Source organism: Morone saxatilis, unplaced genomic scaffold (assembly GCF_004916995.1).
Source record: "Morone saxatilis isolate NCDOM2014 unplaced genomic scaffold, NCSU_SB_2.0 Contig1, whole genome shotgun sequence".
NCBI classification, from domain to species: Eukaryota; Metazoa; Chordata; class Actinopteri; family Moronidae; genus Morone; species Morone saxatilis.
The window spans coordinates 5,708,574-5,733,969 of record NW_023339651.1 but is presented as its reverse complement, the minus strand read 5'-3'; the positions used below and the strand labels follow the sequence as shown (position 1 = coordinate 5,733,969).

Below are 25,396 nucleotides of genomic sequence, written 5' to 3'. Positions count from 1 at the left end.
TGCAACACATTGTGCTCTGTCCCTTTTGTTCACATCCTTTCTATGCCGTAGACACACTCTGTTGTATTGCTGCTAATCTGGAGCAGACACACCCACACACCCTATCAACTTCCTAACCACCACCCCCACCACAAACACACACGTACACACTCACACTGCTAATCTGAGGCCTTGAGGTTATGCTGCCTTTTTCCAGAGATTACACTGTTACCGCAACTTGACCTGCTCTCTAGTCATATGATCCACCCAGTGAGCACTCGTATATTCTCTCTGTCTCTTTCATCCTGTTTCCATGATTACCCTTTCCCTCCACAGTTCTGTTCCTTTAAGTTTATATTTTGAGTTATATGATTACTAAAACTATTACTTACTATTACTCACAGAGCTGAGAGGCTGTTCAGCTTTGTGTCTCACATCTTGAATAAGCTGCAACAAGAGGGAGATCTTTATAATTGTAAATTTCTTTGTTTCCCTTCACAAAAGGGTGAATAAATAACAACAACAGAACATCTGTACTGGCATCTGCTATGGGCCAAATTGTTATTTTAAAAGTTGGTTTTCCAATTTTCCAATCAGTGCATCCCTAGTTAAAACTCATTACTTTTCCTGCATTAGTGTCATTTGTATACTACTGTTTGCAAATGCAGTGAGCCTGAATTCTGAACAACAAATAACACAAGAAAAGCAGTAATTCACAAAAGGATTTGAGTCAATAAATTATACTTCATAAAGGATTTGTGGTAGTGTAGCAGTGAAGAGTGTGATTTTACATGCATATACTTATTGTTGCATAAACTACAGAATTAAAAAGAAACCTAGACATAAAATGTTAATGTTTACCAATATCCAACAATCTCCACAAAATCTTCATGTTTAGATACCTCCGAATAGCAGACACTCAGTGTAATTACTCTGAATATTTGCAGCTTGTTTATAAATCTATCTCAGAATATGAAGATCCACAAACTTTAATAATGTAGCAAGCAACAACATCTCACAACCCAAGGGACATCAAGTTGTCTCTGTATACAGTATTAATTTAATGCAATGTAAAATTAGCCATATGCACTGCTGTGGTTGATAAATAAAAGAGTTGGCTGAGGATTATATGTGGTTACCTGTTCTTTAGCTGTACATAAATGTTGATATCTCTACAGTACAATTTTTTTGTCTTTTATTTTGAAGATTATTTAAACCACAATTGGATGCGGTTTGTCTCCTGTATGCCACTTAGAACCTGTTCCTTTCAGAGTTTTGTTGCGTGGGGGGTTTGTTTGTTTTTAATCTCCACCTAGCACAAGTGGGTGGTGGGTTAACGGCGGCTCTGTGCTCACATCTAGATATAATGATTCACTGGAGACAAATAAAGGGATCTCAGTGCATCAAAACAAGCAATCCCAGGATTAACAAGAGGAGAAGTGTAACACAGCCTTCTGCAGACTATAAAATCTGCATAAACTCCCAGGGGAATAGATCATATGTCAGATTTTGAGTGATTTTATGGGTAACCTCCAATAAACACCTGTCTATATAGACTTGATACCACAGCTAAAATTTTAAAAATGTCACTATATGCAGATGAAACTGCTCTATACACTTCTAATACATAATTCAGTTTCACAAAAGAAAATGTGCAACACCTTTTGCAAATGCTAACGTAATCAAAATGTCTTTGAGCTGTCTAACCAAACATCACATCAACAAAAACACACAAATCTATAGAGTAATCTTTAATAAAGGCTGCTCCATGTCAATCATTCCAGCTATAACCAGGTATTGACTAAAGGTCAATATCTATCAGCATCTAATAAAAGGTAGATTGTCTTTAAAAGGTTCAAACTGTATATTTATTGCTGTGGGCACCTAAAGCCCAGGAGCTTAAAACCTCATTAAGATGAATGATTGATATGCCAGGAGCATGAAGGGGTGGGACACATTTAACCCAGTGTTGCTTTGAAAGTAGAATCAAAGCTGGGAGGTGCTGTTAATTATCAGGGTGTCTCTGATGGCCATAGATGAGACCGACACTCTATATAAAATCCCTTTCCAAATATGTTTGTTTATGTGGAGATCTTTATTTGCTATAAGCCCACCTGTCTCTATCAAGGGTTCAAAGGTATTGATTCAATAAGGAAATATCTTCAAAAAGCAAACATTTGATTGAAGTAGCTTGCTAAAGATGCAAATTCTGAAGGTATACTTTGAGTTGAACGTTAAATGCACACCAAAAATCAGGTGTTGATCACGGCAGTGACACATTATAAAAAAGGAAATGACCCAACAATCTCCAATAATTTTATCATTTCACTATTTTTTTTTATGTAGTATGTGCAGAGTTTGATTCTAGAAGGATGTTTTCACATTTTACATCTTTACTTAAAAGTGAAAAAATCTCTCTGTGCCTCAGTTGAAAATCATTTTGCAGTTCTAGCTCTGAAGGAACAACCAAACACTGGCTGTAGGGATAGGACCATTCGCATTTTTTGGCGCCATTTTGTGGCCACTTGGCCAGTTTCTTTCTCGGGGTGCAACTGCAACGACACCGCTAGATGCCAAAACATTTCCTACACACTGGACCTAGTGTATGGACAGTATATTTAAGTTACCATAAACTTGTGTTAAACCTTCATTAATGTGTGGTAAAAACTAAAACAAAACCAGTGATCCAATAAACCGTAGTGAAGTAAAAACTGTAACTGTTATCCAGTAAACACGTTATGTAATTCAAATTAAAACTTGAAAACTGTTTTACATTTGCACCTGCCATATGGTTTGTTTAATGGGAGGATGTTATGGCAGTTTTCATTTCTTATATTATCTGTGCTTGGCCGATGGAATCATTTCGCTGGCTGAAGTTAATGTAATGTAATGTAATCCCAGTGATGGAGGGTCGGAGGGACCTGTGTGGGCAGTTTTGGGCATCGCCTGCTTGTACTCCCCCCGTGTGTGTGTGCGTGTTGAATCAGAGATGTGTAGAGATGAAAAGGTGTTACAGTCATGACCACTTGGGGGTTGGATTATGGGAGATTACATGCACCGCCACACTTTGCAACACGCTGACACACAACACCACACAACACACCAACACCACACACACACACCCACACACAGTTTTCCTTATACACAAAGAGTCTACAATGCAGGGTAATTACTATCAACAAAAGGGTCAGAGAGAAGTGAGACAGACCTGGTAGAAGAAATCAAGGGATGGGACATGCTACAGACGATTTATGATGAATTATGGTCAAAATCATCATAAAAGTAACAGGCTGTATTTTGACTCTTGCTCTCTTCCCTTCTTCTCCCTTCCTCCTCACCCTTTTTTCTCCTCCTCCTTTCCAGGGCAGTTATGGCTGCCAACATGGCCATTCCCAGGGGACATTCTCCTCCCTCTCCTGCCTCCTCTCCTTCTCCTCCTCCTCTTCCTCCTGCTCCTCATCTCCTCCCCGCTCCCCCTGCAGGCCCGGCCGCTCCTCGTCCACCCATCAATCAACGTGGCGGTGGTGTTCAGCGGCTCCAGCTACCAGAACGAGGTCAGAGGTCGTCTCAGCGGGGAAAACTTTGTCGACCTGCCCGTGGTGGTCAGCCCAGTGACCGTGCTGGTCAACGACACCAACCCCCGTGACCTTCTGACACGCCTCTGCGATACTATGGCAACAGAGAGACTGCACGGCGTGGTGTTTGAGGATGATGTGGGCTCGGGTGCTGGGGCTCAGGTAAAAATGATTTATGCATTTTTAGGTTTTCTGATAAAACATCCTCTCAAGAGTCACGGTGTTCAGTCACCCACATCTGTGTTTCCTAAAGCTGCACAAAGTAACATTTTTATGTAAAAAAGCACCTGTCCTGTCAGCTTAAATCACAAAGTGGGGCTGCAAAAAAACAGGAAGGACTAATTCAGATGCCAAGCATGTACTATCTATACTCAAATTAAATTACAGTGCTGGTATGGTTTCAGATTGTAAAGGGAGAAGAAGTGACATCAAATCGTAAAAGCAAAATCTAAATGGCCTCCAGGGGAGGGAGTGCTCAACATTCTGGTACTATAAAGAAATACAAATTACTGGTGTAAAAAAAGTTACTTTTACTTTTTAGTACCTGAAACAAATGCACTTTACTGATTTACACAAGATTGCTCTGCTACAGTAACGAGAGTAAATGTAATTTGTTACGTCCACCCCTGACTTCTATCAGCTACTAATATGAACTGTAAGTCTGAGTAATTTGTGACATTACATAACATGATGTTTGCTTTGAAATCACAATAATTTATACAGTTCAAACCTGTTACATGCAAAATCGCCTGGTCCCCCTTTTTTTCTTTTCCCTTTTTAGCTGTTCTGGAGCTTTGATTGTATCTCATGATGTTCACCAGCAGATGGAGTTTGCCCAGTTATTGTGCAATTATAGATCATTTTCCTGAGCATTTTGAAGGTGCCTTAAGGAGTTTTCTTGTAAACATTCAGTGTTTCTCAGCTTCTCAGCTTCTCAGCTGCATATTGTAGAGGTCAAACAAACGTGTTAGATGCATTTCCCTCCTCATAAAACATTTACAAAGCCAAACGTTTTGAATTTTTTTTGAAAAAAATCCACATGATACCATTAAGGACTGAGGTTTAAAAGTACAACAATTGAAAGCTTCAGAAAACTAGTGAGTGGACCTTGTGGTGAGATTATTTATCAACTGGCTGTTTCCAAGGTCAAGAATGAACTTTCGGGCTTGAGTGCTTTTTTTGGTTTGACGCATGACTCAGGCTGTTTCATCATGGTAATCAACTTTCATGCAAACACTGAATCTGTCTGTTTTGTCTTCAGGTGGCCGAAGTGGCACAGATCCTGGACTTCCTCTCCACTCAGACAGCACTGCCAATCGTGGGCATCAGTGGTGGCTCTGCAGTTGTCATACCATACAAGGTAATAATGAGCCGATCATTTCAGCACTCGCCCATCTCCACTCTGGAGTTTGAACCAAAGCTAGAGAAGTCTGCCTTCTTGCTATGCCACATAGATTACACAAAAAATATATGTTGTGTTCCAGATGTATTGATATAACATTTGTCCCAAACAGTATAATGAGCAATTAGGGAAGCAAGAAAAAAAAGATTATAAAACGAATACCCTGTCAGCAGAAGCCCCTGCTTTTCACAGCCTCCTGTCTTAGTCAGAACTCTTCCACACCAGCGTCATTCAGCTTAAAACAACTTAAGTAGGTCAGAGCGGTGGAACCTACTTTGGCAAGCAACTCGCTGCATGCAAATATTTGGATATGAGCAATACAGATGGGTGAATTATCAGCGATGACTGCAGCCATCGACCCTCATCAGCTCCTCTAATCCCTGGCTGGGAAAAGTCAGAGTTATGGGAAGAGAAACTTTGCGAGGGGAGACAAGTGCTATGGGCAATCTGCGCTTCAATCAATCATTCCCGCGTACTTGAAGAGCAGCAGGTTTTTCCTGCTATGATTTAGCATGTATCTCATTGATGAATGGAGATGGAGAGCAGTGAGCTGTGTAGTTAGATTGTAAAGAGGAGATTGATGACACCAGACGGATTCTTAATCTATACTTTTTCTCTTTTGAGTTGCAAAATGGCTCCATCCCTTCTTCCTCTCACGCTCTGTGCTTTCCGCTCATTTTCCCTTCCTTCCTTTAATTGCTTAACTGCCATCATCAACACCTTTTATTTATAGAAGCAACTATCACACATAGAAACACACATGCAAATGAACACCCTCACATATTAGAGCACACACACACACACAGCCAAATGGTTGCATTCCTACACCTATCCACCACGAGAAGCATCCAAACCGAGCTGAATAGTGTAGCTGTGTGGCTGCGAGTGGTGGATTCCACCCCCAGGCATCATTTTGTTGTAAACTATAGCATGTTGTATTTATCAGCTTCCTGTTAATCAAAAGGTATCAGATGCCAGATGTCACGTCATAGATGGGTATTAAACAGGAGGAGTTGTAGCTGCAGGAGGGTGATTGATTTGCTGTATTTTGATGGCGGAGTGGGAAAGGCAGTGAGTGAGTGAGTAAGAGACAGAGAGGGGAGAAAGATGCTTCGATGAAGCTTGGCTGACAGCTGCCTGAAGGCAGTGTTTTACTGTCTCACTGATAAGTCTCCTTTCCCTTTTTCACGAGTGAGATAGTCATTCTTGTTTCCCCCACTTCCCACATTTCCCTTCCAATTTTTCTTGCTTTTTGTCCACTTCTCACCTTTATTTCCACCTCCTTTCCATATTTCCCTTTACTCTCTCTATTCCTCCATCCTTCCCTCCATCACCTTTACTCCTTGACACATCGAGTTTTTTCGGCTCTGTTGTACGCCGGCTGAATCCATTAAGTCTGTGGCTGGAAGCAAGAGGCCTGTGCTCCTTTCTGCTCTCTCTGAGCTCCAGGACCCCATTAAACTGTTAATTAGACCCTTCAGGAGACTGAAGCCCCCCACAGCTCTTATCATTTACCCCAAAACCCAAACCATTCACTCTTCCTTATATTTTTCTCTCTTGCTGCCTGCTCATTGCATAACCTCCCTCTTCCCTCTACCTGTCGCTGCTCGACCTTAAATTGGCAAGGAGGTGCTCATATTTACACCAGATGTGCTTTTAATACACATCTTGGAGTGTGTGGGGGCGGAGGGACTTTTGCTTGGGAACCGGGGTCTTCCGGTTCAAGTCCCACAGGACCACAAAATTATGGGAGGTGTGGACTGGTTAAAGCTTCGGGAGAGGTGGCCAGTTCCTTGAGCAAGGCAACCTTTGTCAGTTATCAGCAATGTCTGGTTTGCAATTTGCAGAGCTGATTACAGCTGGCTCAGTCTTAGTTATTTAACCTCTCTTCTTAACAGTGGCAAAAGACAAAGATGGGACGTTATCTACCGAGAGACCGTTTGTCTGACGGGCCCAAAGTGTTGAGTGACAGTTCTCTATATAGCACAAAGAGTAAAGCACTCTCCTCTGAGGTCTGCCCGTCGAAGGCCTCATTCAGCCCTCCTCCTCACACTCCCCCTCAGTGTCTTTCTATCTCTTATACACTCCTTTGTTGTCAGCAAGGAGAAAAAAAGCTTGTCAGAGGTGTCTGGCACAATGGGACAGGTGGATTGGATGGAGAAAGACGTATGTGTGAGTGCATGATTCTCTTAGGGGATAAAAGAGCTCAATAGTGCTTGATTATCAATAGCCTGATGATGATGAATATCTTTGATGGCGGGTTTAAAAAGAAGCAGCACCCGCCCGGGCCGCCTATTTATGGTTCCTGTCTCAGTGATCTCTCTATGGCAGACAACAAGGAAGGAGGGAATGAGACAAAGATGAAAAGATTGAAGGGAGGAGAGGAAGTGTGTCTTTTGTCAGACGGCACACACATCAAGCGAAGGCAAAGAGGAGGAAATGAGAGAGCGCGAAGAACGGCTGAGAAAAGGCATAAAGACTGTTCAATAGGGCCTGCGAGGGAAAGAGAAAAAACATTGCAACGTGTCTCTCTGAGGAGTTGGAGATGAGAGGTTGAGTGTGTTTTGTCTTTGTGTGTGTGTGTTCTTGGCTGGCTGGCTGTGAGTCATTGCAGTGTGCTGGGTGATCATTAGAGGGTGCTGCATCCAGATGTTGAGTCACGGGAGTAGTAGAGCAGAAGACAAAGGGAGGAGAAAGAGAGGAGATAAGGGAGTGAGGAGGGAGAAAACTGCCAATGGAAACAACAAGAAACTTTAATGACAACAACAAAACTTTTATTTATTCGGCACAATATTGCACTGCCTGATAAATGAGCATTTCAATTATGATGGTAATGATTACAATAATTGGCATCAACATCAGGCCCCGTGAAAACCACATATCCTCAAATTTGGTGATTTTTATGTTTTCAGAAACACTACATGGCCAAAAATATGTGGACACCAAAAGAAATTTTTCTCTCTTCTGTGAAGGTGTTTGGGAGTTGCTCTCATTCAACCACAAGAGCATTAATGAGCTCGAATATTGATGTTTGGTGATAAGGCCCAGCTCGCAGTCTGTGTTTATCCCAAAGGTGTTGGACAGGGTTGAGGTCAGGGCTCTGTGCAGACCAGTCAAGACCTTCCACACCAAACTGGGAAAACCCTTCCCAAAACTATTGCCACAAAGTTGGGAACACACAATAGTCTGATGGCATCTAAGAAGCCTTGACCAAACAATGTGAGAAAAGACCAAAACTTACAATTAACTGATCTTAGTAATCAGTATTGTCTGTGTAACCTGAGCTTTCTCTGTGCCATAGAGCTGCATTGTTGTTCAAAAACTGTTTAAACAGTGAGTCACAAGGGTTGAGGCACTGGATAACATATTCCTTCATTTCACATACACCAACCTGTTACTGTAAATACTCACTAAAGCACCAAATATGTACTGTATTTAATACGTTGCTAAAAATAGTCCCTAACAAATGCACTACTGTTTGAGTTTTGCTAAAAACTACAATGCCCGGCTGTTTTAGAAAACTATTTTGCCTTTTTTTCTTAATACAGAAGTATGTTTATGTGATCGGTTTTAAAGATTGATGTCTTCAGCATGTATGAAGACAGGCTCTGGAATTTGACCCCAGATATCTGCACCACCACTTTTTAGTCTGGACCAACTGACATAGAAAATACACACATTAATCCACAGGTTGACATTATCATTGCCAAAACAATCCAAAAGTCAGCTGTCTCCTAGAAATTACTTTCATATTATGTTCAGAGACAGCACATTTTGACATACTGCATTTATGTAACGCAGTGGACTAACAAGGAGGTAGATATATGGGTGTGTAGTGGGCGTACAGTGCAGGACTGTCACACCACCGTCCGTCCAGGGTTCGCATCCACACTCCTGCAACAAAAAACACACAAAAGATCTGACATTTGAATAATACTGTAGTCACTACGAGTGGATAGTAGCAAGATTGTCCTTTTTTTTTAATCAAAACACATAATATAATATATTTTCAGTATCAACATTTTTGCAAATTGCCAGGTACGTTAATTAACAACATTTCATTATTATATTAATCGAAAATATAATTTGATGTGCATTACGTTTCCCTCAAAATTGATTTACTGTTAGAAATAAGTTAGTATATAAATGTAATTTCTAGGAGACAGGGCTGATATGTCCCATCACATAAAGGTAACAGCCCAAATTAGAGAAACTGTATAAAAAAACTATTAGCTGATGGAATAAAAGCACTCACACACATATTGCTGTTCCAGGGCGGTAAAACCTGAACTCAAATTGCACGTTCTGTGTAAAGTCTGCCGAGAGTCCAATAAAATAACTTCTGGGTAACTCTGACTTGAAGTGGTGAAGATCATTCAGACTGGCACCAGTAACTTTATGGTGCTGAGAATTCACCAACTCCTACGTAAAACCCTTTCACAACACACTGGACTGTCTCAAAAATGAATGATTTTGACAGGACATATAAAAGAACATAATTGCTTTTTGTAAAAAACTGTTTTCTATTTAGTGCTTAATAATGAGTGTGTGGTAAAACATTTTATGATGGCTGCTGTGAATCATTTTGAGAGAGAACAGATTATTTAACTACTGATGACAACGCCTATCTATTATCGTGAAGCATTGTTAAATCTCTCTGATTCTGAGAAAATACATGAATGTTTGATCACTCACAAGCCAGTTTTTGTTCATTACAGTTACAAACATCAAATAATGAGTGATCGTGGTTGTAGATGGTGATAAAGTCTGGAATAAACAAAGCCAACAGCTTTATGTGTTTGCCAGCAAACAGGAACAAAAGTGCCTTTAAAATGTGTACATGACAGATTTTTTGAAGCAAAGAAACTGTTGAGCTTGAGTATTCAAGCGTAAAACATCATTTATTACAATTTGAAGCTGTCAGTAGAAGATTATATTTCAGGAGTAATAGTCTCAGTCTAAGGTCACACTCTGCAATGAGTCAGACATCTCTCATTGGATCACTGTGCAAAGTTACTTTTTTGGGGGTTTGTTTCTGTGGCTGGACTGACCCGCTTTCTCCGTTTGTCCTTCTGTACTCTACTCTCAACCCCCCCATCCTCACTCCTGGCTCTCTCTTGGCCCCATGATCCAGAAACCAGAAACTCCATAAACATAAACAGGTCATGATCGCTGGGAATGAAAGCACATTAATGGCCAGACCACCTCCAAGCTTCACAGCATGGCCCAATAATTTCAGGAAGGTAGTCAATCAAACCACTAATTCTATGGTGTTGAGTGTGACAATTGTAAAGTATAAGTTGTTAAAATATATCCAAGGGGCTGGAAAAGCAGGAAGGTTTCCCTCCACAGTGGAACATTAATCAATTTAGCACTTCTGCCAACATAATGAGGTCACAAAATGTTCACTTTATCACAATAGAGCACAATTATTTATTAAAACAACCTGTGTTGACTTGTAACAAATGCTTTCACCCACTCTTTAAATGGGCTTGTTCCTATTTAAAGGGTCAGTTCACCCAAATTAATAAAAACAATCTGCTTTCCAGTGGTAGCTAACCATACAGAAAAAAACAACAACATATATCTATAGACTTCATCTGTAATCTTGTGTCCATTTGTGTTTATGTATGTTTTACTGGTGGATTGTAGCAACATAACAAAGAGGAAAGTACATCTAGTTACTGAAGATGATCACTTTCCTACTTAAAGAGAGAGGATATGCTGTTTTTTTGAAAAAAGCATGTTTCTCCATACGTACTTGAATAGTGCTTTCAAGTTTGGGGTTGTTTGTTGTCTTTCATTTTCCTCTTGAGATTTGCTTTAATGCTGTGATTCTCAGTTTCCACAAGGATTCTACTTGTATGGCACCTTTCTAGTCTTCCGACCATTCAAAGCGCTTTACACTATGTGCCATGTTCACCCATTCACACACATTCATACACTGATGGCAGTGGCTGCAATGTGAGGTGCTAACTGCTCATCAGAAACGGAAACTAAGGGACACATTCATACGCTGATGACACAGCATTGGGAGCAATTTGGTGGTTCATTATCTTGCTCAAGGAGGAGGAGCCAGGGATCAAACCGAAAACCTTCTCATTAGTGGACGACCCGCTCTACCTCCTGGGCCACAGCCGCCGAAACTACTTTCTATGGAAGAAATAGTCTCATTCATTAAGATGTCTCTCCCCTCCTTATAACGAGTTAAAAACATCTGTTTCAGGATGTTTTTTTTAAATTTATGAATGTGTGCTCTATATTTATTTATTCATTAGTCATTTGTGTGAGATGGACACTGGTTGTGTTTGTATCGCATATCCCTAAACTTTATAGAAGCGGAATACAAACTGCTAACTAAAGTACTGCTTACATGTTAATTCATCAGTAACAGTCATCCAATACAGTACTGAAGGGTGTTATTCTGCATAATGACTGCAATGATTATTTTTACTATATTATGACACCTTTTATTAAGTGACAATTTGAATGTAATTATGTATTTCGTCACTACTGCTGCTTTATCTGAATGTTGTAGTTAATTTAGATGAGAATTAATAATTTATATACTGCTGGGTAGTGGCTTTGTATGCAAAACTTCAATTTGCAAAGTAATTATGGTCATAATATAAATTGGTGGAGTAAAAAGTACAATATTTACCACTAATATGTAGTAGAGTACAAGTATTAAGTGCCAGAAAGTGGTAATAATGAGGTACCATAACCTCCAAATGGTCCTTAAATGTAAACTCTCCACCACTGGAAGCTTGTCGACAAGCCTTACATTAGAAATATAGACTGACATATACTGTACATGCATACATATATCCATACGTGAGTGAGCATCTGTATGTGCAACCCCCTTCCTGTTTGACCCACACCAGTCTTTCCACCGAGGGGAGGTACAGCACAGAGTTCTCCCTCGTGGGAGGAGAGGAGTGTGTGAGCAACCACCATGTCCACCGTCTTCCTGTCACATTACCATACGCTCCTGCAGTAGGACTGCTAATTACGTCTGTGTGTGACAGCCGCACTGCCAAGGTGGTGAGAACAAGACGGCTGGGAAGTGGAGGACGAGCGGGGTGGGGGGGCGACTTCTCATGTGAGCGTATGAGTGCGAGAGTTAGACACGGAAAAGGAGGTAATTTTGTTGTAATTCTTGCTTGATTTCACTGTGAAGGGTGAGTGTCTTTCATCACATTTGCTTCTGAGTTTGTTTGATTTTTCACAATTTAGGATGCTGATAATTGGACAGTAATGTTGGCCCAAGGTGGAGGGGGTCACCATATTATTCTTTTGTTTAAAAAGCTCAGACAAAACTAATTGGATTTTAATGACACTTCTTCACATGATGCACCTCACCACTCCTCCATCATATCAGATGAAGTGGGACACTATAGCTAAGCCAGGGCTGCCAATCCAGAGCCATTTTTTATTTATTCAGTGACAGCCTGACATGGTTGTGTACTGCTATTTTTATAGCTATTCTGGTGCGCAGCCCAGTCAGTGGTCTATTGGAGTTTCAGCCTCCGGAGGTGAGTCTCAAACAAGCTCACACAGAGCAAAAACTGGTAAAATGTGAGTGAAGGAGAGTCTAGCTGTGATATTCCTGTGATATTCCTCGGGCTACACAGCTCTCTGGGGTTTTGCAGAGCCTCTGAGCTGTGGGAGAAGGAAGAGCAACAGGAAGGAGAGATGACAGTTAGTCACCTCTGAGACGAAAACAGACTGAGAAGATCTGAGACCTGGTCTCAAATGGCACTTGACAGTTTAACACTATATGCTCTCTCACTTCCTCTCTCTCTCTCTCTGTCCCTAATGCATGACTTCTCTATCATATGTGTGTGCCGCTGTATTTTGAGATTTCCGAGACTTCCTGTCTCTATTAAGAGGCTGTTGTACAGTAAAAAAAAGGGACCTTATTACCCTGATCTTCACCTTATTGCACCAGCTCCCTGTCCATTATCAAATCAAACTCAGAATATTAGAACTCGTCTTAAAGCCCGGCATGGTCTTGCACCTGCTTACATCACAGGTCTACTTTTTCCCCACAGCACTTTCAGTCTCTTTGGATCTTCCATCCAAGCTCTGTTATTACACAGTCCCATGTGATGCATCGACACCATTTGATTCAACCCAATGCGATTCAATGCAATACGATGCTTTGCAAGGAATTGACAATTGTCAGTTGTCAAAAAACAATTCAATATGGTACAGATAGTTTGATTTCTACCTTCTTTCTGCTTGTAAAACAGTTTTGAGAGGAGGAATCAATCTAAATACAAAATTATTGGTCACATATTATTGGTCACATTAATAAATAATAAAGGCTACTGATAATATTTTAAAAATCGTTACCATTAAAAGTTACAGATGCAGAAATGCAGTTCATCCCAAATTGTATACAATGCACACTTTTTAAATCAGTACAATCACATCTTGAACTTTTATTACCCCATTAGTAGCAGACTTCTAGGTGTAAACTAGGTTTAATTTAGTATAAAACTATTTTTTGAACTATAGTAATTTAAAGGCTGTTGAAACAACAATTATGTGCAACTTAAATGTCTAAAAACATTCAATTTCAACTAAATTTGACCCAGTTTTGTATTTGACCCAGTTTTGTTTTGTTTGTCTAGACATCTTTTGTCCTTCAAATCACCAACTCATTGCTTTGTTTACACTTGTTACTCTTGATATAAATGCATTTTGCCATTACTAGCTGACTTCTCAGTTAGGGTTAAAGGTTAATCTACAAAAAGATCATTATTATGTCGTACCAGTTGATGATTTCTGCTCTTTGTGTCCCTCTTACACTCTACAATAGTCCTTCTTCTCTCATCTCAATAACCTACTTTATGTGAATGCTATTTGAAGGACATGGGTTCAGCAAGCTCTAATAACTTCCATCTTATCTGTCAACACACACGAAACCACAGCGAGATGGTATGCAAATGTATGCTAACACACAGACACATACAACATTGGACCACCCCTCCTTGACAGAAAGGGAGCAGCAGGACTGAGTGTTTGCAGTTTGGAGACACGTGAGACACCAGATTGAGGCTGAATATGGACAGTAAAAGTACACACTGTAATATAAATATTCATGGTAACCGTTCCTTATACGACACCATTCTGCATCTGCATCTTTATTAGTTTAGGGTGCAAGTGTGTATTTGACAGCTGCGTGTTATATCCATCATTCCCAATCAAAAAAAGATTTATAACTTTGTTTGCTATATGTTAAAAAAAACTCTAATGGCATGCATTTCGTCAATTTACATAGATTCTTAAACATGTCATAAAGCAGATTCAAGTGCCATTGTCCAAGCATAGCTCACCTTTAAAATGTAGTCCTTTCTTTTCATCCCATTTGTCACTTCTCGTCAACTTAATTGGTTTTGCAAGGCCGTTCCAGTGTGTTGCTTACGTGACTTTTAACGGTGATGTTTTTACGAGTCATAGTATGCTTATTGAACAAGAGGACGGATTATTTAAAGTGCACCGTCCTAGTAGTGGCAAAGTTTCATCCAAATTTAAATGTTCTGCAGCAGTCACAATGTTAAAGGTGCAGCTAAATGATGAGCAGCAGACGAGTTAATTTGAAAACCTTTTAGTTAGTGTGCTTCTTCTAGTAAGTAATTTCCCCACGGGGATTATTAAAGTATTTCTGATTCTGATTCTGATTCTCTTGTGGGAGAAACTTCAAGGCCGTACTCAGATGTTCATTTGCTAATTTATTCAAGATATTAAATTCAAGATGTGTCATAATGCATTTTCAGAAGTGGAAAAAAAGAAATAAGATGTCGTTTTGAAAGAAATACATGGGCAAAAATGTAGTATAGTAGCATAGTGAGAAGAAAAAACTGTACTTATAAATTAATTTGACAGCTTACAGCGTCTTTGAGCAAAAGTAGCTCTGGAGTTGCTGCTGCATCATTCACTTTTCACTCCACCATGAAAAAGACTTTCCCCACCTGAATCCTTAAATGAGACTCTCTTACTGTTTACAGGCTGAGGGATCCTCCTTCTTGCAGATGGGAGCGTCTCTGGAGCAGCAGATTGTCTGCATGTTCAAGGTACAGAAATGTGTTTCAGAGTCACACTACATGTAAGTGACCTAGGTTGTCATAACAAATGCTTGTAGGGTCAAGCCCAAGCATGAACCTATCTTGACGTCACCCATTGGTTTGTGGAGTGCCATTGTGAAGTCTCGAGTCCCGCTGTTTTTGGCCGGCACCATGACAATAAAACGGAGCCACAGCGAGCTAGCGAACGTGACGTACTGCAAGTTGATCTACGCTCATTGGCTGTGTAGTCCATAGCCGGAAACAATGCCGGCTTGCCTGGTTAGTTTAGTTAGTACACTAAAGTATGTGAGATTTTTTAAAGTGAGAAATAGGCAATGCAGTAACAGTTTCATATTTGATCTGAGTTTCGTGCGCTGCACTGGATGGATTCACTTCAAGAGTGACCTGTCAATCAAAATGTAGCCCAACTTTATCGTCTATTTTATGTGAAAACTAGCGACTGAGACCCTAAACTCATAAGGAAACTATTTACTGAGCTTATAAATTATGTGTCAAGACAGCTCATTCTCCATTAGAGTGAATGGGATCGCTGTGTTATTGCAGCCAATGGAGCTCCCCCTGTTGTAATTTACATAGAGTGCAGGTTTTAAGACACTTCCGTGTTGGCTTCACTTTTCAGACCCGGAAGCTCCTTTTATTATATATACAGTCAATGGTCAAGCCTGACAAATGACAAATGGCAGCTCTCAGGCTGATTAACACAATGTGAGGACATCCCAACGATCAGTGGGGGAATCCCTGATCTAATGTTCTGGCCCGATTTCCACTACACTAATCTGTATTTATGATAGATTGTTCAAATTCTCATGAGATGGGGGTCAATGGGATAATCTCAGTTAAGTCTGTGATAACGTTACATCATCATCTAGTGGGAACATTTCCACAATGTGAGAGACATCCATTGGGAAATTGACAGGTATATTTGTGATGAAATGTGTTAAAAAAAAATACAATTTAGGATCTGACATGGTCAATCCCAACATAAGACTCAACGCATCTTAAAGAAACTAACAGCAATTGCATGTAATATAGCGTTAAATAGTTAGCTATAGAGCCAGCAGCCGGTTAATTTAGCTTAGCATAAAGAGTTAAAACAGAAGGAAACAGCTAGCGTGGCTCTGTCCGAAGGTAATAAAATCTAACCACTAACACCTCTAAAGCTCACAAATTAACATGTTATATCTCATTTGGTTAATCTGTACAAAAACTGAACCAGACTTGATATTGCTCGCTGTTTCCATCTGTTCCCGTCTCTTTATGCTAAGCTAAGCTAACCACCTGGTGGCTCCAGCTACCATCAGTAATTCACAATCTTATATTTGCACTTATTCATTATTACTACTTTTTTACCTTGGGTATTATTATTATTATTTCCCTGTTTCAGCTGATGGAGGAGTATGACTGGGGCGAGTTTGCAGTGATCACCAGTTTGCTGCCGGGCTACGACACCTTTGTGGATATAGTTGAGTCCTACACAGATACCTCGTATTTCCTGTGGAATCTACAGGATGTCTTGTCTCTGGAAATGTCTGTTGGGTCTAACGATGCGAGGACCAAACGCATGCTGCAGCAGGTATAGTCCGATATAAGAATCCTGGATCAGTTTGCACCGGATACTCTTAAACCCATCACCAAGTTTGTGCATAAACTCCTTAAATTGTTAGTAACTACGAGCTAGTTTCAAGCTTTAATAAACTGGGTAGCACCCTTAAAAATGGAAAAATTTTGTAATTTTATTGGTGCGTCTAAAGCAATCAACTTCACAAATGTAGCATCACTAGCTAACATACCTGTTTTAGAGCATCAAACTACATTACATTAATCAGATATGTCTATATGTTTTAAATGTTACTTTGACCATGTTATATTTACATCTCCATGTATATGTTTTAAAGATAGTAGCATTCTGATTAATGTCATGCGAGCCTAACCAGTCATTTACCATTATCGACATACTATGGATAGAGTTACTTAATTAATTCTTCCCACTTTACATATTTTTTTAGGCAATTTGATAAAGTGTCAAATCAGATATGCCCATACATGACCGTACAATTTTACTCTTCAACATAAATGAGTAATATGCTAGCAAGCTAACGCTGTGCCAGTTCATTCAGTCAGGCAACAGTTACACTGGCAGTTACAGGGTGTAAATATTAGGTAACAACTAAATATCTTTGTAAGAACTAGTTTGTGTGACAAACAATTTGAATTTAATGTTTTAATTGCGTCACTTTGATTTAGCGAAACTACCAAAAACTTTAGTTTGAACTGTGGAAAAGTTGGTACATGTTCAGGCAGTGATTTCTCTCTGTTCTACAAGTTTCCACTAACAGATTTTTTCTGTCTGCAGGTGGACTCTCAGGTCCTGCTGGCATATTGCTCCTATGAGGAGGCGCAGTACTTGTTTCGTCAGGCAGCTGAGGTGGGTCTGCTGGGGCCAGGCTACATCTGGATTCTCCCCAGTCTGGCCGTGGGCAACCCCGACAGCCCTCCACCTGACAGCTTCCCTATCGGTGTTATTGGAGTGATTACGGACCAGTGGAGGAAGAGCTTGCGGCAGAGGGTGAGGGAGGGTGTCGCCATTGTAGCAAAAGGCGCCGAGAGCTTCAAGAAGCAGTACGGTTTTATTCCTGAGGGACATGGTGACTGCAACAAGCCGGCAAAACTCTCAGACAACAATACTCTGTTCAGGTAGGAGGCATATTTTTGTTCCAGACATTTACTGATGCTTGGACGGAAGAGCACAGCTTCAGCTTTCACACTTTTCTCATGACTTTACACACACACATTCATGCAAGACGTGAAAGTATTTTGCACCTCTTTTGCACATGGTCTGAAATTCAAATGAACCTTGATTAAATGTTCACAGCCTAGTCTGTTATGGATGTATAGCTACCATAAGAGACAGCAAAATCACTCAGTAGGAATACCTTTTCCCTCCACCAATCAGCTGCTTCTGTCATCCCCTAATGAGCTACTTCCAGTACCCCCACGTTAGCCCTCTCAGGGGAGCTTTCGGCTTAATTAGGAGGTGATCATTGTGTGTGTTTATCTGTTTAAATGAATATGCAAATTATCGTGTGATGTAGAATCAAAGTCCTTGATTGCATACTACACACTTTCTTCTGACTTTATGTTCTCGTGGGTTGCAGAAACATGCTGAATGTGACATGGGAAAGGAAAGATCTGTCATTCAACAACCAAGGCTTCCTCTCCAACCCTTCGATGGTCATCGTTGCTCTGGATCGGGAGAGACTCTGGGACAAGGTACTGGGACACCAGAAACTGAATCACAAAGACATAATGGCACTAAGTATGTGCACACATACTGCAAGCACAGAGTAGAGTTACAACTGTACTAGTAAACCATAAATCCGACATTTTTAGGGTTCAGGTTAGTTTTAAAGGGAACAGCTTTAGGAGCATTACAGTTTGAGTCTGTTAACAACAGCTATTGGCCATATAGTCCTCCATTTGACCTCCATTTTAGTATGTATTATTTTTATTTTTGTATAAATCCAAATGTATTTGACAAGATGTCATGTTGACATCCTAACGCGTTTAAAAGCACTTTAGGTAAAAGCCCTAAATGCAGTCTGTTTAGAGCGATAACCGCAAAGAGGTTACAATGGCAGGACTGAAATTTCAACTTTAAATATCAGAATGTCCTTGACTCAGAATCAAAAACACATATCATATTTTTTCTGGACAGACCTGAAATTATGGACCCAAAATAAACCACCCCTGATCCATCCAAACTACTTATCAGGTTTGTGAGTGATGGGGTCCAACATGAACACACTATTTTGCCAAAATGAGAGATTTCTGTTGGAAAAAAGTGATGTGATGCACTACCATGGACCAATTAGGATTTAGCAATATTATTACTATTATTAATATTGTTACCCTGCCAGAGATCAGATCACACCCACACAGTCCTGATGAAGCAGATTAACTGAGTTTTTGAGACTCATAATGAAAAACATTTAAGGATGTTTTCTTTCAAATTTCAACTTAAATATTAGTAATATTGCAGAGAATGATGCTAAACACCAGGCACACAAATGATGGGTCAACTAATAATGCATTCACTTCAACAGTGATATAAAGACATGGTCTGTCGGCCGCTGTGTATATCAGCCTTTCCATTATGACTGATAAACTTACTGATCAAAATCTTAACATAAGGACATAAACAGCTGTAAAGTAACTGTCACCCAGCATTAGTTATCCAAGCGTCACACCCACACAGACAAAATCTTTACACCTCCGTGCGGATGAATCAATCCCTAAAACAATTGTAATGCTCAGCCTGCGAGCAACTGTTAAAACACATCTACATTGAAGTATAGTTTGTACTTTACCTACGCCAGGAGGCTTTCAAAGTCCGTAACGCTGCTTGTTGCTATCGAACGAGGAGCCCCGTGTTTTTAGCTTAGATATGTTTACATTTGCACCATTAAAAGCATGCTAAATTAACTATTAGGAGTTCCTGTCTACAATGTATCCATGGATGTACAAACAACTATCACTGGATAACTTTGATACTGAAGAAAACTTTTAAATGTGATGATTCTCAGGCCAGTTCGGGAGTTATAGGGATCATCTTTTTTTCTATCATCTCTAAATGGATTTATTTACTTTTATTACAATGGACATCAGATATAAAGATATCCTTGGAAAGTGTAACTAACACTGAATCAAAAACTGTGTGTATCCTGCCTGTGCGTTCAGATTTGACTCAGATGACTCAGGTGTAAATTAAAACAATATAGTAAAATGTTCCTCCATGAGCCGTGTGTCCCAGCCACTGCTGCTACTCTAACTGTGCTGACCGTGTTGGTGAATTGGCCGAATCAGCATTGCGAAGTCTGCCTGGGGAGCTGCACCTCACAGTTTGCAAACCTCTGACCTACAAATATAATCTGGTTGGATGCAACAAATTCATTCCTGTTGCACTGGAGATGTCAGCATGCATTTTGGAAAAAGCTGGTAATAAAATTGGAGTGGATTCATTAAAAAATCTCAAACAATTGATCACAAAATAACTCCCAGCATGCTCTGAACATTACCAATAGGTGATATTTGAAGGTACAAGTGTTGGCGTGATTTCAAATCAATAATGTTGTGCGTCTGTTTCCTGTTGAAGCCTTATTCTTCTCTTACAGTACTCCTGTTTCCTTTTTCACCATGCCCTGCAATTTTCTTTAGTATTTTCACTCCCTTTTACACACACACACACACACACTTTTCAAAGCCTGGGGGTGTATTGAAAAGTGCGACTAAACAGAGAGACCTGAATGTAATCTCACAGCTACAGTTGAACTCATTTATTTCTACTCTGGAAAGACCAACCTACTTTATCAATGTCACCTCTTGGCTGGTGTGTGCGTATGAATGTGTGTGTATGGACATGGACATGTAATTGTGCTGAAGTGGGGTTCGGTTTGTATGTGTGTGTAAACCTTAAAGGCGCACTTGTACAGCCAACATCGTCACATACATTTAGACATTAAGAGCTCATGTTTAAGTGTAGTGTAGATGTCCTGCTGTTCTTCACACACACTATCCACAACAAGACACCTCTTAAAACAAGATGCTGTCTGCTTTCTCTGAATCCTCTCTCTTTTTCCTCTGTCCTTATTACAACCTGATCTCTCACTACTTCCTCTCCTCTTCTTGTCATGTAGCTCATCCATAATGACGCCTGGTTGTGGTGTACTTGCTCTTTTCAAGTGTCTGTCCTCCATTGTGACACCCTGACAGTTTAACATCATGTTGTTCCTCATCCCCGTCTGAAGGGTGCTGCTGGGTGACATTTTGGGCAGGAAAAATCCCCGTTCTCTGCTGGGCCCCTGTCTGAATTCTTGTTCTTCTCACCGATACTCTTACACCTGTAGAATCAATACAGAGAATAAAAATACTTTAAAATGGCTTAAAGCTGCAGTAATTAATATTTGCATGCATGTACATAGTGAAGAACTTTTTAGCATCTTTAAACTCATCAACCTAATTTCCTGCAGGATCAGGCACCTGCTTTAAGCAAAAAAAAAGCTCTGATAAACCAACTGTATGCTACCTGCCCAGCACCAAACAGCAAATTAGTGGTGAGCTTCTGAACATAGTATTTAGGAGCTAAAGAGCCACATATTTGTCTCCATAGTTGGTGGAGACCAAAAACTGAGCTAAAAGAAGCCTGGATATTGGACTTACATTGATTGGTTGGCCAAATAAATGCTAATGTTGTTCTATGTCTGCTGGATTTGGAAACAGACAACTGTTTTAGGGTAAAATACCATTTAGTGTCTTATCAATACAAAACAATGGGTGTTTGCTTTTGCCCCGTTGCCCACCATTAAGTTCAGGTTTTGTCCCTCCAAGGGACATAGCATGGGCACCCAGACTTAAAGCAATCATGTAACCCACATTTTTGAATGGGCTGAAAACAGACAGACCTTTAATTTATTGGGATGAAGTCTCAGCAGCAGATATCTCAAAACATCACCAAATTCAACTGAAACTATCCGCACAGCTACATACAACTAGAAGAAAATTAGAATTAGCCCTCTGAGTCGGTCCTTAGACAGTAAAAATACAAGATGCTTGTATTGCATTGGTGCGGCCATGTTGCTTCAGGTAGCAGTGAGACGATGAAATACAATCCATAATAAATGAGTGATAAATCCATGACTGTGAAGGCTTATCAGCAGCTACACAGTGGTTGATGTTATTATGAGGAAGGATTTTGCAACTCCAGAAAGTGACAGTCATTTTGTCTTTTGTCACAACAATTGGAAGGTAAACAGCAGCAATAAGGCGTTGATGTGACACAGTAATCCACCAGTAATGTGCGTTTGCTGCACTGCCTTGTACAAAAAAGCTTGAGGGAGGTTCCATGGGTATTTTATCATGAGACATTACATTACATTAATTTGGCAGATGCTTTTGTCAAGAGAGACTTACAATAAGTACATTTAAACCACACAGGAAAAATATATAATCCAAAATTGTTATTTCCTCAGAGATGTTTAGTTTTTTCTTCTTTTAGAAAGGAGACATAAGTGCTAGCAAAGGTTGTTGAGATGTAGTCTGAAAAGATGGGTTTTTAGCTTAGGAACAGAGAAGAGCCTTGACTGAGATGAGCATCCACAGTGTCCTCTGAGTAATGGGACAGCTAACGTCCAGACGCAGAGGTGAATCATACCGAAGAGGCAATGTTCGGTCTGGGCTGTAGGGTTTGACCATGACTTGTAAGCCTGTTTTGGCATCAGTTGATACAAGATAGAGTGCACTGAGAATACAGACCCTCCCATATGAGTAGATTTTTGTTGTTAGACATACGTTGTAATTTATCAACAGTTAGATGACGTCATTTCAAAATCAACTGGGAAGTCCGACAGTAGTCACAGACCATGGTTGAAGGCATACCAGCAGTACGAGGAGCAAAAATCTAAGTGTATCTTTATAAATCAATTAAAGTAATTTCTGCTTGAATTTACAATGAGGCGTGAGTTCTTCTGTAGGTTTAATGTAGAAGTTAAGGCAAAGATTAGGTTAATAAACAACTTTGTAGGTGATGGTTTTTCTACCTTAAACACACATCAGGCACAAAACTGTGTGACACGCGACATAAGGCACTGTGAAGTACCATGTTTTTTAGGGAGTCCCGGTGGGCAGCAGCATTCTGGATTAGCTGTAGAGGTCCGACAAGACCATGACATGATGACATTTTGAGTTTCGTTTCTAACATGAAGTATTGGGGAAATTCCAAGATCCTAATACTGTATTTTAGTCCAGTATCCAATAATCAATAACAGTTTTGGCACCTTCTCAGCAGTGTAGTGAGTGTGAGAATGACAGGTAGATGATAGAGTGTCTGCTTAGGATGATCCCTGAGAGGAGAAGACATATTAGAATCCCATAAAAGACAGATTGAAATGATTGATCTTCACAACTGGCATCTCTGCGATTCTGTCATTCACAGATGGTGCAGAGAAACAAATCCCCGATCTTGCACATCCTACTGTACCTTCATGCAGATTTGTAAATCATCCATGTGTGACGAAGGGAAGATTGCTAGTATGAGTGAACAGAAGAACAGATCAGGAGTTGGTTTGAGAAAGAGGTCTCATTAAAGCTGTGAGGGAGCGAGTTTCACATGCAGTAAGTCAGTGCTGGCTGAGCTCAGCATGGCTCATTAGGTTGGGCTGATGTGACAAACAGTCCTGAATCTCACAGTTTCACTGAGCTTAGTGCCGACATTGATGGGATTATTCATTGTTTGATGTGACATTATACAGCAATTCTGGTCCGAAGTGGCTCCCTCTGACATTAAAAAACTCAATCTACTGCTTTTTAGTATATCTTGTTACAGTATTTCATATGCTGTCAGCATATCTGTTTGTCAATTCTGCTCAGTTCAGGGAGGTTTATTAGCACAAAACCTTTATTACCTTTATTATTATTATTATTATTATTATTATTAAAGCAGTTCTACAAAAGCAGCAAATATTTTAAGCACACAAAAACATAAAAACACTAATCACATGGACAGTTCCCATTTATGAACAGTGACATTTCAATTTGTTTATTCAGATGAAAAAAAGACGATTAATAATTGAATAATCAGTCAACAAAATGAACACAGATTGAAGGGAACACATGCTGGGATGTATTATTAATGGGATGCAGTCGGTTCTCTCTTTGTTTTAGTTTCTGTCTTTTTTGTCCCACTCAAAGACTTTTTTAAGTCTCCTCACTACGCATTAATGAACTCTGCTCTTCTTTCATCTTCTAATCCTCTTCCTCCAGGTCAGCACATGCTAATTTTCCTTTATAAATTAAAATAAAAAAAAGAATCATTCATCCTGTGAAGCAGGGAAAGACAAGACAGGTGAGGAGAGAAGGAGCTGACATGCACAGAAGGTCATGGCTGAGATCCAAACACATGTCCAGTAGTGAAAGAAGTCCTCAGATGTTCTACTTAAGTAAAAATAGTATAGTGTAAAATACTCAATTAAGTAAAAGTAGCTACTTGTTATGCAGAATGGCTTATTTCAGAAAAAAATACAGGCTTATAATTAATGATGCATCGATGTGTAAGCATAAGTAATGTTGCAGCTAACTAATTTTAGCAACTTTAAACACCTAGATCTTATAAAATGTATCATCATTTGTTTGTTTATATTTTGTATTAGTAAACTAATAAGTAACTAGTTATCAAATAAAGTAGTGGAATAAATGTAGTGGAATAAAAAGTACAATATTTGCCTCCAAAATGTAAAGGAGTAGAAGTATACAGTAGCATAAAATGGAAATCAAGCAAGAACCTCAAAACTGTCTTTAACTACATTACTTAAATGTACATTTACTGCACAGACGTACATGATAACATGAGTTCAAAGAATGAGTTCTGTGTCTCCAGGTGGGTACGTTCGCTCGGGGGATCCTTCAGGTTCGCTACCCAGTCTGGCCTCGATATGGCAGCTTCCTGGAGCAAGTGTCTGATGACCGTCACCTAACCGTGGCCACACTGGAGGAGCATCCCTTCGTCATGGTCGAGAATGTGGACCCAGGAACTGGCACGTGTGTCCGCAACACAGTGCCCTGCAGGCGCCAGTCCAATCGCACAGAGAGGTACACCCAGCAGCACAAACACATGTAACGTTTGCATATTTATGCAGATGTAAACATACAGACAACACTATAGACAACAACTATAACAACAATCAAAGCTCATTGTATTTTACACTGTGCGAGATGGGTCTAATATAGCCTGCGTCAGACTTCACAACATCTGCAGTGGGACCAACACATTTCCTCTTGTGGCCTTCATCAAGGTCACCCATACTGCAAGCTGAAACATGTTGGTCTTAAAATAAAATAGTTTTTTATGCTACAAATGAGGAGGGAAATGAGGGGCGACATGAAGTCCTTATTTTGTAAAGTGAGTTTGAGGTAAACTTGTTTGTAGCAGTAGCGTTATGCTAGCACGCCAGTGTATCGTGTGTCATGTTGCGGTGGTGGGTTTGTAAATGTGGGTCATATAGCAGCAGTTATATTGTAAGATTTTGTGTCCATCAGCGAACATGTCTCACAGAACAATCTCAGACCATTTTTGATAGACAACCGAAGATTTCACCATCTTTCTCTCAAATTTGTCAGATTTTGTCTGGGAGCCTAAAATCACCTTTATTCAATTGTACTGGGGCGTTCCACGGTGTCACTGTGTCCTTGTGAGAAGATTAAAATTGGTCTGTTGTCATGGTTCTGTGTTCAAACTCTCTGATTGTAAGAGCTGAGCTTGATATTTCATTCTTGACTTTGGAAACAGCAGCTGACAA

The 25,396-nt window shown here is 40.0% G+C and overlaps 1 protein-coding gene across 1 annotated transcript in view; it reads left to right on the top strand.

The window, feature by feature from the left end:
* Positions 1 to 3,361: 3,361 nt before the first annotated feature.
* The window catches only part of LOC118331497 (glutamate receptor ionotropic, NMDA 2C-like), a 44,839-nt gene continuing 22,804 nt past the window's right edge, over positions 3,362 to 25,396 (top strand). The window contains 8 exon segments of the mRNA XM_035666477.1: positions 3,362 to 3,396; positions 3,398 to 3,716; positions 4,816 to 4,914; positions 14,973 to 15,038; positions 16,435 to 16,623; positions 17,404 to 17,744; positions 18,206 to 18,320; positions 24,478 to 24,689. Coding sequence (XP_035522370.1) covers positions 3,362 to 3,396; positions 3,398 to 3,716; positions 4,816 to 4,914; positions 14,973 to 15,038; positions 16,435 to 16,623; positions 17,404 to 17,744; positions 18,206 to 18,320; positions 24,478 to 24,689 — 1,376 coding nt within the window.